Below are 18,525 nucleotides of genomic sequence, written 5' to 3'. Positions count from 1 at the left end.
TCCTCCATTGCCTGGTGATGAACCCAGCTCAGCCAGACCCAAGCATCTTTATCACTTTAGGAAACATGTTCAAGAATTTGTTTGGGTTATTTTAATAGCTGACCTGTCCTAAGCCCTTCAAAATTCTCCTAGCTAACTCATCTGGGGCCAGGACCTTGTTTTGAAGAGTAAAATGGCACTCTCTCTTCCCTCCCCATCATCATCCTGTTAAAGAGTAGACAAGTACCTGGCTGGTACATTTTCATTCTGGTTTTACAAAAGCCGCTTTTCCTAGGGTTTTTTGGTTTGTCCATCCTAACCTCGATTGACGATACTGGGCCTGTGGACTCATGTGTCAAAAAGTAAGCCTCATGCACACAAGATGGAAAAAAAACAAACACACCTTGCTAATCTCACAACAAGCCTGAGCATTTAGCTCTGCAACAAAGTCTTAATGTACTCTTGAGATCTGGCCAGCTTTACAGTGTGTGCCTATCCAGTCTCCATTTACGCAGCAAAACCACCATGATCGGACCAAGGAATATCCCCATTCTCCACAGCTGAGCAGCTCACACCGGGCCTTTTCTGCCATCAGCTACACACCAGTGTAAGCAAGATCAGCACCGAACATGTGGAATCTTCCCATACGTGGTTCTTTACTTACATGGCAAACATTAGCCCCTGCACCACTCAAGTCCCACTTAGACGCTGGTTTGAGGAGTAAGTGAGCCTTAAAGACTGTGCGCCATTTGTCATGGTCCTCTGCATAGGGGCGCATTTCACCCCAACAGAAATTCTGGATCAAGTGGCTGGCATGGGCAGCTGCAATGGCATTATGGAGGAAATTCTCCCCACTTTTTTTCGTCCCCGTTTTCCCGGTATTATTAACCATAATGCACATCGGCTGCTCTTTTATTACAACCCTTCCTCACTTCTAGCACCTATTCACATCATTTAACACAGCATTGTTGATAACAAACAAACAAGACAATGGACTCAAGTTTCGTCCCATCGCCATAAGGGACGACGTTTGGCGAATGTAGTGCAGTACCCCCAGATTTGCCTTCTCCTGTTGTGTCCCCAGGCAGTATATCCAGGGGTGCTGGAACAATCTGTATTGTATTGCTTGAACAATCTGGGGGCGCCGAGAGCCATTGAACCAAACTGTAAACCATGTATATAATGGAAACCACTTCAAGCCAGGGGGTGCAGCAGCACCCCTAGGTCCAGCACCTATAAGTATATTGTGCTTCCTAATGCAGTCAAAATCTAAACTCCTACAATGCTGCTTTGTCCCCTTTTCACACCAAGGGGCTGTTCTCCACAGCATCACTCCCCTTGGCATACTGCAGTCAGTGATGGAGTAATGGAGCGGTGATTACTGTGGCCTTTTTTACTGATCCTGGGGTTCCTAAGGAATTCTCTGCTGCAGAGCTCGTGTGAACCACGTCTCTATGCAGAGGAGTTTGGCATTTTCCCCCAGCAGACATAGGACCATCTCACACAGGCATGCTAGTTCTTAGAGTTCAGGAGAACTGGCAGCTTCTGAGCCTTTCAGGGACCTCAGAACTAGCTAGCTGGGATACAGCGGGTCAGGTCTGACATATGGGGCACATGGCGATGCTAGTGAGCCAATGCGTTGTTAGACTGGAATTGTAAATGAGGCCTTTACCTGACCTTCCTTTATGGGCTCAACGTTTTGAGCCCAGATGTAATTGTGGGAGCAGTTTTGTGCATAAGACATGGAAGAGTCTCAGCCCAGGAGCATTCAGGGAGTTAACTATCTACCTGCTTTCATTTGTGCCCCTAAACAAACGTGCCTGAAGCTATTTGCCATTGAAATTGCAGGTGCACAAAGGAAGGGCAGGTTTTAAAAACCAAGGCCATAGACAGTGCACCTTTCACCTCTGGGCTGCAACGTGTGGCACAGACATGAATGAACTAAGTCTCATGCCTTGGAAGTACATAAGTGGTATTTCCACATTTTTCAGGTGGGGAAACTGAGGCACAGCAAAGTGACATGCCTGACCCAAGTGAGCATCCGAGCCAAGAGTCAGAATCCAGAATTCCTATTTTCAATTTCTACTTTGACCATAAGGCTGCTTTTTTCCCCTTCACCATCCTGAACATCCTCACCTCCCAGCTATACGACTGCTAGTAGGGAAAGCTGCTTGCCTAGACTTATAGACAGGTTTCAGAGTAGCAGCCGTGTTAGTCTGTATTCGCAAAAAGAAAAGGAGGACTTGTGGCACCTTAGAGACTAACCAATTTATTAGAGCATAAGCTTTCGTGAGCTACAGCTCACTTCCTCAGATGCATATCGTGGAACTCACGAAAGCTTATGCTCTAATAAATTGGTTAGTCTCTAAGGTGCCACAAGTCCTCCTTTTCTTTTTAGACTTATAGAGTCGCTGTATACTAACATGCCCATGCATGTGTAAGGTCTGCTCAACTTCTAAACCTACTGGACAGTGTGGAGTGGGGAATTCCACCATGCACTGCTACTGAGCCCAGGGCAGGGGGCAGGGGTCGGCTTGCACCACCCCAGCACTGTCCAGAAGTCAATGGTGGTGGGCTAAAGCCAGCTGTAAGTATATGCTGTAGAGGATAGGCGTGCACTTTATGGCTGCTTCAAAGATAAAGAGGGCTCCAAACCCAAGTCAGAAAAGCGATCCAAACACCCCAGCCTTGAAGTTTGGACCCAAGCTCCTACCTGTGGGGTTAAATTCTGTCTCCAGTTCATAGTAATGTTTCAGAAAATGGGAATGGGCGACAGGAGATGACTCGCTCTGTCCATTCCCTCTGGGGCACCTGGCCTTGGCCACTGTCGGAAGACAGGACACTGGGCTAGATAGACCTTGGGTCTGACCCAGTGGGGCCATTCTCATTCCTAATCAGGATGCTCAATTCAATTCAGTCTGTGGCCCTTTGGTGATAGTTACAGAGCTCAGATACTACGGTGATGAGTGCTATAGAAAAACCCGAGACATGGCTTGGTGCCATACCGCTGAGCTGACCCCCCACAGCATCATCTACCCAGACAGCCACGAATCGCACTAGGGCACTCAAGCATATATTTTGTGTCTTAAGAAAACGTTTATTGCACCTATGCATTTCCTTGCCTTTGCATCTCCAGGGATGTAATGCAGTCATGATTACAGGCCACTGGCTTTTGGGACTTGATGGAAAGCAGAAATAAAGACCTTCTTTTATGATAATACAAAGCATTAAAATAGCAGTAGAACATTTGCGTTTTAAAAGCTTGTTAATAGATAAATTACCGTCTATCAGGGCATTTTTGCACGTAACGCCATGGTACGGTGGTGTCAGTAGGACGCAATATTGTTATTTCTAGAGTTTAATAACTTTGATCACAGACTAAGAGCAAATCTCTATGAAGTTTTATCAGCTGGAGATTATTCTGGCAATCACATTGCTCAGAAAAGTTTAAAAAATGAGGAAGAAGTGACTAAAAGCTAACATATCGCCGGGTGTCATCACTTTTGGTGCCTCTAAATGACTAAAAATCACCACATCTGTCAGCAGAAAGTTTATCTGAACTGGTGGTTGCTGTGAACAAACCTCACAGCCTCACTGAAGCACTGGAAAGTTCTGTGGTTTATCTGCAGTTACCCAAAAGCCCCTTGGGTATAAAAATTTCTCCTCACTCTGCTTACCCCTCCTATTTGGGCTAGACCAGAAATACTGTACAATAGCTTCCTGTGTGTGGTACTTTAGGCCCTGATCCTGCATTTTGACCTGAGTGAACAGACAGATGGGGCTCTGTGCAGGTTCAATAGTCTGAACGCATGGATGACAACATGGGATCAGTGCTGTACACGCATGTTTAACTTCAGTCATAGAATCATAGAATATCAGGGTTGGAAGGGACCTCAGGAGGTCATCTAGTTCAACTCCCTGCTCAAAGCAGGACCAAGCCCCAATTTTTGCCCCAGATCCCTAAATGGCCCCCTCAAGGACTGAACTCACAACCCTGGGTTTAGCAGGCCAATGCTCAAACCACTGAGCTATCCCTTCCCCCGTCATGTAAGTAGACCCACTGAAGTCAAAGTGTAAGTGTTTGCAGGATCAGGCAAATGGTGCTTTTAGTTTCTAGTCCCAGAGGCAACAAAATACAAAGGCATCCCAGATAGATAAATACATCTTCCCACGGCTCTGCTTTAGTGACTATGAGACTGTAACTGGCTCTGATAGAAACCCGGTCAGAATGCAGAAGCACTTGGAGGACTATTTAGCAGTAACTCATTCCATGAATTTAGCCTTTTTGCGAATTGCCTGTGAGCACCTTGAGATTCTTTCAAATCCTAATCTGCTCTTTAGAATTAAATGCCCAGTACTCTAGGTGAAATTCACCCTGCAGAGATCTAAGACCAGGCCTACACACCACTTAAGTAGGACTCAAGTGGCATTCCGACTCTCTGAATAATTCTTAGTCCTAGGATTGCCAGGCATCTGGTTTTCAACCGGAACGTCCGGTTGAAAAGGGACCCTGGCAACTCCGGTCGACGCTGCCTAACGGGCTGTTAAAAGTCCGGTCGGCAGCGCAGCGGGGACCTGGGGCTAAGGCAGGCTCCCTGCGGCTCCCAGAAGCCACCACCAGGTTTCTGTGGCCCCTGGGTCCAGGGAGGCTCTGTGCACTGCTCCTGTCCCGAGGGCCGGCTCCGCAGCTCCCATTGGCTGGGAACCGCAACCAATGGGAGCTGCAGGGAGGCACCTGCAGGGAGTGGGTGAGGCGTGGAGCCTCCCTGGCCGACGGTGCATCTAGGGGCTGCAGGACCCTGCCGACTGCTTCCTGGGAGCCATGGTAAGTGCCACGGGGACCCTGCACATCAAACCTGTTCCTGCACCCCTGCCCCAGCCAGGACTCCCCTCCCGCACCCAAACTCCCTCCCAGACCCCGCACCTCCCCCAACACCCTGTCCCAGCCCTCTCCTGCACCCCAAACCCCTCATTCCCAGTCCCACCCCAGAACCCACACCCCAAGCCAGAGCCCTCACCCCCCTCCCTCACCCGAACCCCCTGCCCCAGCCCGGTGAAAGTGAGTGAGGGTGGGGGAGAGTGAGAGACGGAGGCGGGGGGGGGGGCGGGGAATGGAGCAAACAGTGGCAGGGCCTCGGGGAAGGGGAGGGGCAGGGGTGTTCGGTTTTGTGCAGTTAGAAAGTTGGCAACCCTACTTAGTCTGCAGCTCATTTATGAGAACTAGGATTGCCAACCCCCCCGGTTTCGCCGGTGGAATCCAGCTCTATCTCCCCGAGGCCACTGAAGCCAAACGGAGATTTTAGGCGTTAAAGGTCTAGTGGTGCACTGAGGCTAAGGCAGGCTCCTGCCTGCCAAGGCCCCGTGCCACTCCCAGAAGCGGCCGGCACATCCCTGCGGCCCTGGTGGGAGGCAGAGTGTCTCCACGTGCTGCCCCTGCCCCGAGCACAGACTCCACAGCTCCCATTGGCCGGGAACTGTGGCCAATGGGAGCTGTGGGGGCGGTGCTCGCAGGCCCCAGGGCCCACCCCCAGGGCTTGCAGGGACGTGCCAGCCACTTCCAGGAGTAGCGCAGGGCCAGGTCAGCCAGGGAGCCTGCCTTAGCCCCCTGCGCCGCCGACCGGGAGCCGCCCCAGGTAAGCGCCTCCTGGCCAGAGCCTGCACCCCACACTCCAGCCTGCACCCCCGCCCCAACCCTGAGCCCCCCTCCAGCACCCAAACTCCCTCCCCAGAGCTTGCACCCCACACCCCCTCCTGCACCCCTGCCCCAGGCTGAGCCTGGAGCCCCCTCCCACACTCCAAATGCCTTGGCTCCAGCCCAGAGCCTGCACCCACTCCCACACCCTAACTCCCTGCCCCGGCCCAGTGAAAGTGAGTGAGGGTGGGGGAAGATAGAGCAATGGGGGGGGGGCGTGGGATGAGGGCCCATTGGAAGAAGTCAAATAAATTAACAATTAGAGATGCCTTTGTCAGGTAATATGGCATTGTTTCTATTTCTTGATTGGACTAGTGTAACAAGCAATACATTTTCCCCCACGCCTCTCCCCAGTGGATTTTGCCCAGTGGCACAGGTGAGAGGTTGATTAAAGGGCACCCAGAAGTGTTATATTCACAGATAGCTCTGGGTGTTTTCTTGGATATATCTTATTAGTTTAGCTCTGCAAATGCAACGCAGCAGACAGCCACTATGGATGTGTTACAGGGACTTCACACCCTTGCGGCAAAAACGCCTCCCTGAACAGCTAATCACGTTCACACCAACGCTACATTCCTTGCACTACTAAAACAAAAAGCAAAGAATGTGTCAAACAAAACCAGCCATATTTTCTCAATTTCAAAACGCTGATGATTTTTGTTGAACTTTTGACAGAAGAAAAAAGCAGGAGGAATTGGTCAGAAAAATAAATCAGTCGGGTTTTTTGAACAAATACAGGACAGGTAACAATTTTCCACATTGTGGCCCCAGTCCTGAATATACCTAAACATATGCTCCACTTTACTACCATAAATGGAGCCATTGAAATCAATGCTACTATTCGCATGCTAAAAGATAATGCAGGACCTGCACCTATACCAACCACAGTCCTACAAATATTTATGCCTATGTTCAACTTGAAGCACATAGAATCCTAGAATATCAAGGTTGGAAGGGACCTCAGGAGATCATCTAGTCCAACCCCCCTGCTCAAAGCAGGACCAATCCCCAATTTTTGCATCAGATCCCTAAATGGCCCCCCCAAGGATTGAACTCACAACCCTGGGTTTAGCAGGCCAATGCTCAAACCACTGAGCTATCCCTTCACATAAGTAGTACCACTGAAGCAAATTAAGACTGTGCATATTTACAGAATCAAAGCCTGTTTTTAAAAAGATCGCCATGTATTCTTTAGCATTTAGCCTGAAACTGCCACCAAACTTTAGTTTTAGGGGGGAAAGTACTGCTCTTTCATTGATAAAGCCAACACCAAAGCAGTAACTTTACAGATACTAAACTCGGCACATTTCCCTCTATGCAACCACATGGTTTATTTTGCAAATGTGTGCTGAAGCTTTTTCCTAATGACATAGTGTTGCCCACTCCTACGGTATCTGGTACTTTTTTTTTTTTTTTTTTTTAAAGAGTCCCAGCTCCTGGACTGCCATGATTAGAGAAGAATCTTAGCTGTCCATATTTTTTTAAAGGGCTAGACGCTCCCTACATGATTTCACAGAAGAATTTGCAAATGTGACCCGAGTGCCCCCTTAAAGGCTCAACACAAGGCAAAGGAAAAGCAGCTAAAGTTGCTGATTTTTCAGTAAATCTCATGCTTTTAGCATTCTGATTCATGACCTTTTGAATGCCTGGAGTAAGCACCACTGTAATCACTCATGATCACAGAGCCACCATTTCTGACTCGTCCTCCTGTAATTGAGAACTCACTTTTATTACTACTCATCATCTTAACGAACCTTTAACTAAAAGAGGGGAGCCTACCTGCAAATGTAAAGCAGACCCAGATCCCTGTGGAACGATTGCAGGGAGTTCAAGCCACAGCATGCTTCCTGCTCTTCTTCCCAGATCATCCATCCAGGCCTACTGGCAGCCCAGATTTAATGAGACCAGGGACAGCAATGTAAAGATGGGAGAGTTTTTTCCCCACCGTTGTGTAGAATACTTAAAAACCCAGGTTGCCTTAAGCATGGCAGGGTGTTCCAATGTGCAAATGCAGACACAAATATTGCTGATGCTCAGGCCTTTACCATTTGTCAAAGACAAATGAATCAAGGAGACAGTAAAAGCTCTGAAGCCATAATCAGGGTCCAAGACATCACACTATAAACTTACCTATATGGAAAAGGCTGAAGATCCAAGCTGAGAGTTTGCAATGCACTTGCTCTTAGAAGCCACTTCCCCTCCGCACTGCTGTATTAGTGCTCACACAAAACACCTGTGCATCCTATTTAGAGCACAACTCATGCTCACAGCCCACCTGATAGCTATTGGGGACATACACAGGCCAGTGGCATATCACTTCCAACCTGTGTGCCAGGCCCATGTGGCAATATAAAGCGCTCACAGGGCACGTCCCTTTCTTTGGGCGATTTATTGAACACTTTTAAAGAAGAGGAGAAAGGGATTTCAAGTGTTCCCCTCAGCTTATTACAATAAGGACAAAGAGGACCCAGCTGAAAGCTGGAGGAAAAGCAAAGGAACACGCCCAGTTTGTACACCAAGGAAAACGCTGCACCTGTGCAGTTAAACTAGCTAAGTGCATCATGAAGAATCACCCAGTAAGAGAACCAGTGTCCCTTATCAGGGAACAAGGAACCTTGAAAACAAAGCAACTTTAAAGCTTCTGCTTACAACTGCAGCCTGCTTGGCTTCCTGCTGCAGCTTTAAAGACACAGTAATGACGACTGAAATTCAGCTCTGTACAGAGGAGCCTGGACAGGGCCCAGGCAACGTTGACAGCCTGCCTGAGCCGTGTTGTGAGGCCTGCAGTTTCATTCACGTCGGGCAGAGGTTTGTACTTCCTCTCTGCACAGGGGGAGTGAAAGGCCCCCCCGAAGCGCATAGTTAGCAGGCCTCAGGTTTGGCAACTGCTCCAGCGGACGTCAGCCAGACGGGTTGACAGTCAGCTGGTGCTCAGCCTTGTGGGATGAGGCCAGGAGCGAAAAATACTGTGCAGGATGCACAGCCAGCCACATGTGCGGGCGCTTCCATACAGCTGGTTTGACAGGGACCTGGGCAGCTGCGCCTAGCGAGGCAGCGTGGGGGTAGGATGAGCTGAGCTAGGGGTGGGGAAAGGGAGAGGCGAATGCCCCGATCTCTTGGTAAAGGCCAGTCTTTCTCTTCTTCATTGCAGTGCATTGATTTGGAAGGTATTTTTGAGAAGCTGGCCATATTCCTAGCCCATGGGCTGTGAGGACACACCCCGCTAGTTATTCCTAGGGACTCCCATCCCCGCCAACCTATCCTCCTCCCTATGTATCCCATCAATATGTTTTGCCTAAGATTATGGCCAGCTAGCAGAAAACCAATCCATGCACAGAGCATAAAACCCTCCCCTGCCATCCAGAGTATGCAAATTGCTGCCTTGCCTTGGGTTCCAGAGGTCCCAAAAGCCTGTTTAGCCCAGCTTGGAGCCTTTCCTGGCTGGTAATCAGCCTGATGGATGGGCAGCTAATGCCCTACTGTGCGAGTGATCCCTTGGGGGTGATCGGTCTGTGCCTATTGGCGATATGTCTCTTTGCAATGAGCAGCATTTGCATTTCCCTTCCAACCAGTCAGTTCTTTTCCTCTCCTTCCAGGAGCCCTGGTGTTTCCCTGCAAACAGAGAGAGGAAGAGGCTGTGTGGTAGCCTGGTCGAATAAACAGACCTGGGTCCCGTTCCGGCAGCGTTTGGATTTGGCTGTGCCCCTGGCAGTGAGATGGGGAGCGACAAAGGGTTTAGCACAGCTCCTCCTGCCTCTGCTGGGATGGGGAAGCAAGATGAGCCTTCACCAATAGACCCGGGTGGCCCTGCAGTTCTGGAGCACCCAACAGACTCAGGGGCTTGCCCGTTCTCCCCTTCCCGCAATGGAACTAGCGTCAACTCTGCCAAATGCCCCCTTCTCTATTAGTGGCACTGGGGCTGGGGAGGGAGAAGGAGTCACCTGACGCCCCTGCTCTGGCAGCGCGGGCCATGCTTGCCTGGAGCCTCATAAGGAAGGTCTGAGAGGGAAGTCCCCATCCATCTCACCTAGCAGAACTGCTGCCGACCAACCATGGGGAAGTGTTCAGCCCCTCTCGTGACCTAAGGAGGAGCCGGCACGAGAGTCAGCATCAGTGAAGGGCAGTAGCTACTGGATATGCCCACTGATTCCGGCTACCAGCTGCCTGACTGTGCTGAGTTGCCCCGTTTTCCTCCATCTGGCTCTTACCTCTTGCAGCCACAAGAGAGTCAACGCTTGTTATCTATCAGGTCTTTATTTAGGAGACTGCTGTGCAGTAATTCCAGTGAAAGAGGAGACGGAAAGGTAAGGGTCAGTATGTCAGTACACTGCCTGGCTCCTTGATTGAGACATTACTGGGCAAGAAGATCTTCCGTAAAGAGGCCAGGGCTGAAATTGCACCAAGAGGGTGGGAAGATGGTCTGCACCGATTAGACACTGGCTCAGGGCAGGGTCTCGGTGAGAGAGCTTTCAATCCCAGCCATTGTTGCTCAATGCTTTCTACTTCCTTCTAGTACCGTCTAGTGGCGCAATGTATCATTTCCCCCTTTAGTGGCTAGTCCACGTGAGGGGTAAGAGCCTACTATTGCTATATGCTACTGGAGTTACTGCTTTGGCTCAAGGCTTTGGTACTCAAGGACTGAGGCTCAAACCCTGAAGTTGACAAGGCAGGCATTGTAAGACAGGTAATATTAGCAGAGCTGAAGTGCGAGCCAGGCCAGGGTTCTCAGGTTCCAAGAACAGTGACATGTTCGCATCAGCCTAAGCCATGACATTTTATGTCTCCAGCGGCTGGGCCAGGTTCCTGGAGCTAGAGCCGGCCAGGGAGATTTTGGAACCATTCCTAGCTGAAGTGTTAGATCCCCGTGAGCCCCTTGGGCAGGGAGCCCAGCAGCATTTCCACCGTTTGCTTTGTGTTCCAGATTCCGACAGCCTTTCCAGCCCCACTCGCCTAAGCCTCAGCCTGTCTGAAGGGGAGGAACAGGTAGACCGGCTGCAGCAGGTGGAGTTGGTCCGCACCACGCCCATGTCCCACTGGAAGGCAGGCACTGTGCAGGCATGGCTGGAGGTGGTCATGGCTATGCCCATGTACGTCAAAGCCTGTGGGGAGAACGTCAAGAGCGGGAAGGTAGGAGAGCAAGCTACGTCTCTGCACTGGTGTGTCTGCACCATTGATAGCAATCTGCTGTCAGCGCCAAAGCACGTGAGCCCAAACAACCCTCTGAGTGGCGAGGGGCTTCCAAAGCCAGAGCTGTGGCCACTTGTCCCAGCCCTACCCCATCCTCACGCGCAGCCAAGTTGTTTGGTGGGAAAAAGTGCCCAGGGTGCCCCAGTTAATGCAGGGGATTGTTAGGTCTCTCTGTGCCCTCCGATTCACTAGCACAACCCGACCTGCTCTGTCATCCCCCCCCCCCATGCAGGCTGGGCACTGCTGAGCCTTCTCCACTGTAGCTTCTGCCATTTGCAACAGTTTTCTACCTCGTTGCAAAGCTCGGCTTCCCCCCTTTGCCCTCACCCACTGTTGTTAGTTAATCTCTGTTGATGTTGTTTTTTCATTGGTAGGCTTTTCTATGATGCGCTCCCCTATAGGATGAATCCGTTAATTCATCCTCACAGGACCTCTGCGAGGGTGGGGGGGAAATTATTATCCCCATTTCACAGATGGAGACACCGAGGCACAAAGACTAAGTGCCATGTCCGAGATAACAGAGAGAATTTGTGGCAGAGCCAAGAACAGAACCCAAATTGCCTAGGCCCCAGTCTGACACCTTAACCACTTCCTCCCTTCTTCTCTATAGTTTTGTTAGTTATGCTGTAAAGCATTTTGGGGTATAGTTTACAAGAACCCACCCAGCATACTGCATTGCTGGTATGTAAGTGACCAAAGTCAATGATTGAGTTTTGTTGTTTTTTTTTCTTGGAGAGCAGATGTTGCTAAGTTTGAGCGATGAAGATTTGGCGACAGGACTTGGCGTCTGTAGCTCCCTTCACCGCCGCAAACTCAGGCTGGCAATAGAGGATTACAGGGACGCAGAAGCGGGCAAATGGTAAGCTCTGCCCGTGGGCATCAGAACCCAACTTTCTGCATTGTGTGTCTGCAGGCTTGGGTGTGCATACATGTGCCCACGTGTGTGTGCATGTCTGTATGTATGTGTACATGAGCATGTACGCCTGCATATGCATACGTGTGTATTGATGTGTGTGTGTGTATTTACATATTCTCCTCAGACAGCAGCCAAATTATCGGGGGGAGGGGGGTGAGCAGGAAAGAAAAAAAAGAGAGTGAGAGAGAGGGAAAAAAACAAATGTCAGGGAACAATTCTTACTGCTGTGCTCAGTGCGAGAGAAAACTCACTTTAACAAAACTGACACTTCTGTTTTGCATAATTACTTCCTTCAGTGACGTCCCCCTCATTTTTGCTCTGCTAATTAATCAACTCTAGCGTGTGGTGCTGCTCCTCACAGAGCTGGCCTGGGTGATTAAAAAAAGAAAGAAATCAAACTGTCTCCTGCATTTAAAGCCACAAAACCAACAACAACATAAACACCCCGGTGAGCTTTTGGGAGTGAGCCTGGCTAGCAATTCAGCAAAGAGGCTAGAGCAAGATTTTCCTAAAATCAAATGACCCCAGTGGAAGCAAAACCAATAGCTGTCAGTCTTGTACCTGGTAGTATTCAGTGCTATGGAGCTATCTCCTCTGTTTCCTCGTGTAGGATTTAAAACAAATGAAGCAGTCTAGAAGAATCCATGCCCAGGGTTTACATAAGGCCCACCAAGCTAGGCCAGGTTACCTATTGGAGAGGTATAGGCAGGTGGATGGATTGAGTGAAGCTGCTATTCTGTCTTCACCTTCAGACTAGATCTTAGTGTTAAAACCAGGTTCTGCATCGTCTAGGGCTTAGTCAGGACTATTCTGTCCTAGAACCTTTTAATGGTTGGTGGCTGCCCTGTAGTATTCAGCTTCTCAGACTGGGGTTGAATTGCGAACAACATGCCCCTCCAGTTTTCCGTTCCTCGCAGAGATTCATTATTTGCCAGGAGTGGAGAGAAGCACAGGGAAGGAGCCAGGCTCAGGGGCAGGACCCGTTCCCTCTCTGCCAAAGCAGAGGACCCCAGAGACGGCAAAACTTTGCCGCTCTGCTGCTCGAGGGCGGAAGAGATTTGGGAAGGCCGCAGCTGCACATGACCTTGGCGCCTTGCACGGCCCAGAGCTGAGCCTCTGAGGAGTGGGCCCCGGGGAGCAGTGATGTGTCGGGGGATCCTCTACTACAGACCTCTGCTGGCTATTGTACCCCTGCAGATCACTGGGGCTGGAGCCACAGAAGAGTCTAGCCTCACACGGGCAGCTGCTCTGCTCCCTGGGGCCAAGAACACCAGACCCTAGCTCAGCTCCCAGACCTGGGTGCTGCTTTCCAGACTCTGTCTCGACATAACTGTCATACCAGGGCTTAGACATGGCTCGTGCTTAAATCCCTTGTGACTGGCAAGTACCTGGCTTCATGGGAACAGAGGAAAGAAATGACAAGCATTAACCATTTGTGAATGGCTATTTCACCTGCTTTTTTAAGCATTTTTCAATGTTGCCCACCAATGAGATTCGTTCTGGGAAAACTCTGTCTCCACAGAGTAAGAGAGGAAAGCAGCTAGTCCGCAGAGTATGCTGTAAATGACTCTTACGCTTCCTTACCAATGCTAAGGGAGACAATTGGAAAGACTATTCTGCTTTGAAGCCAGGCTTTCTGCTCAGTTTCTGCTTTATTATAAACTTCAGAGCTGGGCATAGGGATGGCGAGGCTAGATTAATGAAGGATTAATTAATCCTTTAATTAATTAATCTCTTGAATGATGTAGAGCCAGCTGCCACAGCAGCTGGGCAACTCCCATCTAGTTGTAAGTGAACAAACACATGTCTGTGCCAGCAGATCACAGGTGTGTCTATAAGGAAGCACATGGGGTTATAGACCTGTAAATACATAGGGCAAGCATCGTGAGAATCAGGCTCAGAGTGGCTTGTTTCTTCCACCTGTAATGGGTGGTGTTTTGAATCGTGTAATCAGTGAAGGCATCTAGTGATTAACATGGACACACGTCTCCTGGTGCTGTGACTCGCCCCTGTCTGCATTCGCTTACAACACATAAGACAGACATGAGAAGTGTGCAGAAATGTGTGCTCCTGGATTTGCCTGTCCCATTGAAAAAAACACACATCCCGGAGTGCCTCACCAACGGTCTTCCATGTTGCAATGCTGACCTCCTGTGGCTAGCTGGTGAGCAGCATGGGTGTAGGCCTATTTCTGTGGAGGTGACTCCAGGGATTCCTTTAAAATTATTCAATTATTATCCAATATTTATCCAATTATTCAGGCAAACCTGAATAATTGCACCCATCTCAGATTGGCATTTGTTTCAAAGGGGGAAAGTCACAATAATCAACCCAGCACCAAACAGTCAGCACACTTCCTGCTTTGTTTTTAAATTTAGGGAGCAAAAAACAACTTTCCTTGTAGACATTAAAGCATACATAGAATCCCAACAGTAATTCAGGCCCCGATCCATCTGAAGACTTAAACACGTGCTTGGCTTTATGCATGTCAGTGTCCCCACTCCAGTCAATGGAATCTCTATAGAGACATATAACAGAGCTGCCATGCTTTTTGCCTGCCCAGAGCTCATCCCTAACTCACATTTGCCACACTCCTACCCCTTCTCTGGCATGCCCCCTAAGCCAGGTGGAGGTAGGAACTGCTGGGGGTTTATATCAGTGGGTAGTTCTCCTCCACAAAGGGAATTTTCCACTGGCAAAAACCTCAGTGGCACAAAGTGACTGGAGTGGACCAGAGAATCTGGCCCATTGCCTGCACAGCCCTTGTGCAAGGTATTTGCATGATTTTTAACACAGGGTAGCAGAAGCGTCATGCACTTTAATGACCTTCCTTACACCACCTGTCTTCCTTACACTCCACAGCTTGTCTAAAGCCGCTGAACTGGATCACCACTGGGTAGCCAAGGCCTGGCTGAATGATATTGGGCTGTCTCAGTATTCCCAGGCTTTCCAAAATCACCTCGTGGATGGAAGGATGCTGAACTCGCTGATGAAACGAGACTTGGAGAAGTACCTTAATGTGTCTAAAAAGTTCCACCAGGTCAGCATATTGCTGGGAATAGAGCTGCTTTTTCAAGTCAACTTCAGCAAAGAGGTGAGATGAGAAATGGTTAAAACAGGTGGTTTGGTTTGCCAAACAATTAGCCTTTCATAGAATCCTAGAATATCAGGGTTGGAAGGGACCTCAGGAGGTCATCTAGTCCCACCCCCTGCTCAAAGCAGGACCAACCCAAACTTTCTATCGCTCCAGGCCAGTGCAATTCCTCTGAGTGCTCTCCATTCCCAGTTCCTGTCTCGAATAGATCAATTACATTAGGGACAGCGCACCCGCGTCTCCCATTGACCTTCTTGTATAGAAATAGCCGTACCACTCAGCAACTCCAGGGAGTGGAGATTTCAGAGTTTGTCGACTTTGCCGGAGCAGCCCTCACCTCGGGTTACCATACATCCAGGTTTTCCTGGGTATTGCCTCTCTTTTGATCCTCCACCTTCTGTCTCAGTGGATTATGGGATGTTTGGGATTTTTGCAGAGCAGTCGTTGTAGCTCAGAAAAAGCCCCGATTGGTCCACATCCCAATTGGTCCCTCCCTGCAACCGCAGCTGATTGGTCCATTCCACTGCAGCCACACCTGCCGAATTCCACCGCTCCAGGCCCTGGATCCCAGTCCCGGGGGGAGAGGAGGGTTCTGCAGGGAAGCGCTGACTGATGGTTGGCGGTGTGTCCTGGGCTTGCACCAGCCACCCTGCCACCGAGAGAGGGAGCTACACTGCCCCTCCCACCTCAAGCGTGAGGCTGCCACCCCCCCAGGTAGCACTCCCAGTACACACACACCCCTCCCACACACCCCAGATACCCCCTCCAGTACCCCCAACTGTACAGTCCCTCTGGCTCCCTCTAGCCCCTCCTTCTCCAGCTCCCCCACCCTCTGGCAGTGTCCTCTTTTTGGGAACCTGAAATATGTAACTCTGCCCTTTCCCAACAAAGCACCTTCAAAATGGAACCAGGAACAAAATAACCCCTTAGCTTGGGCAAGGAAGGAGAACAAAAGGGCTGCACTGAACCCTGTTGTTGGGAGATTTGGCAATTGCTCAGGTAATGTTAACCCATTTTGTTTCCCCAACATCAAGTGATTCTTCTTCTTAGACAGCTGAATGGACGGATAGGTAGATACGATTGTTTGTAGTGTTGTAGCGGTGTGAGTCTCAGGATGTTAGAGACAAGGTGCATGAGGTCATATCTCTTATTGGACCAACTTCTGTGGGTGAAAGGGACAGACTTTTGAGCTTACATGGGTCCTGAAGAAGAGTTTTGTATAAGCTGGAAAGGTGGTCTCTTTCATCAACAGATGTCGGTCTGATCAAATGCATTACCACACCCACCTTGTCTCTCTAGACAGTTAGTTACATAGCAAAGGGAAATCATAATTTAAGAAGTGATCCCTTCTGTTTGAACAATTTCTTATTGGCCTGAGTCTCAAATAATTTACTGAGCTGCTAGTTCCCTTCCTCCCCTCTGGCCGGCCAAGACCCTAGGGAATGGGACTTCCAGATCTTAGGCTCTCCAAAGGCCGAAGAGGGCACAGCTCTGGTATTTGTGGAAGAAGTGAGGAGGGATCCAAATAAGGAGAGGGCAGGGCCTATTTTACTGTCGATAATGTCAGTGTCCTTGTGTGTAGGTTCTGCAAGAGCGGAGAGCTCGCTGTGAGATCCAGAACGTCGATCCGCTTGTCTGGACAAATCAACGGGTACTCAAGTGGGTGCGGGACATTGACCTGAAGGTAGGACCTGCTTGTGAGGAACTGGCTTGTGGGTTGTAATAGTCAGGGAGGGGAAGAGTCTGCCTGGGCAGGATTCACGCTTCATCACTCAGATCTCAAGTGGGCATCGGAAGCATCAGGTATAGAAATAGCTAAGCAACATGGACAGGGTAGCCAGGGCATGGTGGTCATACAGGATAGAGGAACTCATCTGTTCCCCCTAGCAGCTGCCGCTGGGAATAGCACCCGCTGACATCTTAGCATCTACCACCAAGGGAGGCAGGCAAAGGTGTCCTTTCTTGTCAGGTTAATCCTGGCTCTGGTTGTTGCTTTTAGGAGTATGCGGATAACCTGATGAACAGTGGCGTTCATGGGGCTGTGCTAATCCTGGAGCCCACGTTCAATGCAGAAGCCATGGCCACAGCTCTGGGCATCCCAAGCAGCAAGCACATCCTGAGGCGGCATCTGGCAGAGGAGATGAACGCCATCGTTAACCCAGACAAGTGAGGCCCTTTGCAGCTTTCATTCGCTGGTTCTTGGGGGGGAGGGATTTCCTGCCCCTTCTCCTCCCATGGACTCGCTGGGGATGGTGCAGTTCGCCTGGGGATGTGGAGGACAGGATGGTGGGAACACAGCCAGGGAGTCTACAGCCCCCCCGTCTGCCATGGTTCAGTTCTCTGCAGATGCAGGGAGCTTTGGGGGAAGGGGGCGATGGGGGTAAGGCTAGCGGATCTGGCAAGCCACAGATCCACCATTCACTCCCTTCTCCCTGCATACAGAGGGGACAGCAACTGTGAGGGCTGCTCCAGCTTTCTGATGCAGAACCAGCTGCAGAGCAGCCTGGGAGCGGACTCCTTGTTAACCCACCAGCATGTAATTCTGGTTGGGCCGGCTCCAAAGCCCATCAAATTAAAGTGAATGGGATGGACTTCCCTGGACTTCAAAGGGCTTTGGGTAAAGCCCATTGCATGCTAGACATCTGCGGCCTGATCATTCTAGCACCTCTGGAACAAGTCCCACCATCCTAAAATGGAGTCAGTGGCTCCTGGGGAGATCCCAGAAGGAAAGCTGTAGGAGGGGAGTGTTGCATTGTATTTCTTGTGTTGCACTGAATTTAAGAAGGAGGAATGCAGTTCAAAACATGGAAAGGCAGCTGCTGACCTGAACTCCTGTCAAAAGGAGAGACCTGTTCAAAGAGCAGGTAATTCTCCAGGCAGCAAAAGCCCAACAGCCACTAAAATAGAAATCCTCTAAAGAACTAGAACAGCCATAAAGGCAACACACCTCCTTCACTCCCCACTCAAGCACAAACCAGCCTGTGGTCCTTTCCCAGTAGGACAGATTCTCAAGACACCGTATATATGCGTATGCAGCCTCCACAGAGCGTCATTCTTGACTACTGTACTAGCGGGGCAGGAGACATCTGAGGAGGGCATAAGATGAAATTCCCCCCGTGTAAAAGGCCAGCTCCAACAAACAACAAAACTCCAACGCTCAAGTCCTGTTTGCCATCATACATAGACCACCCAAGTCACAGCTAAAGTCGAGGGGTTTAAGTGGGATTTAAGTGGTGTACAGGTTCTGTGTGGTTGCACTGCACAGAGATGATTTTCACCCTATGGGAAGTTAGGAGATAATTTTGCCAACTACATTCACCCCAATCTAAATCAACGGATCCTTTATTAGAGCTAAAAATAGCCCAAACGCAGCAGGGGAGGAGATAACGAAGAATATTGATTTTTTGCATGGACCAAAAGAGGGAGTCACCCACCCTTCGCCTGGTTCCTCTTCACGGCCAAACTCTGCTGAGTGCAGCCTGCCCAATGGGCAGTCTGGGAAAGAAGAGATGGCTCCTGTGCCAAGGCCTGCCCAAGGATGTCTGAGGAAACCCTGGAATCTCTCCTCCTGGAAGGTCTCAAGTGCCTCAGGCGGGCTGATGGTTGAACTGGGAAAAGAGGCAACAGATATTCCATATTTCGTGGGCAACTGCACCA

At 49.9% G+C, this 18,525-nt stretch overlaps 1 protein-coding gene across 7 annotated transcripts in view; it reads left to right on the top strand.

The window, feature by feature from the left end:
- The window catches only part of KAZN (kazrin, periplakin interacting protein), a 736,353-nt gene that overhangs the window by 699,078 nt on the left and 18,750 nt on the right, over positions 1 to 18,525 (top strand). For all 7 annotated transcript variants that reach the window (XM_073317160.2, XM_073317162.2, XM_073317163.1 and 4 more), the window contains 5 exons: positions 10,593 to 10,798; positions 11,599 to 11,717; positions 14,637 to 14,868; positions 16,451 to 16,552; positions 16,868 to 17,034. In XM_073317160.2, the coding sequence (XP_073173261.1) occupies positions 10,593 to 10,798; positions 11,599 to 11,717; positions 14,637 to 14,868; positions 16,451 to 16,552; positions 16,868 to 17,034 (826 nt within the window). The remainder of the gene's footprint in view (positions 1 to 10,592; positions 10,799 to 11,598; positions 11,718 to 14,636; positions 14,869 to 16,450; positions 16,553 to 16,867; positions 17,035 to 18,525) is intronic.

The sequence above is a fragment of the Lepidochelys kempii genome, chromosome 18 (assembly GCF_965140285.1).
Source record: "Lepidochelys kempii isolate rLepKem1 chromosome 18, rLepKem1.hap1, whole genome shotgun sequence".
Classification (NCBI taxonomy): domain Eukaryota; kingdom Metazoa; phylum Chordata; order Testudines; family Cheloniidae; genus Lepidochelys; species Lepidochelys kempii.
The sequence above is the reverse complement of the archived record's forward strand: the minus strand, read 5'-3'. Positions and strand labels throughout refer to the sequence as shown.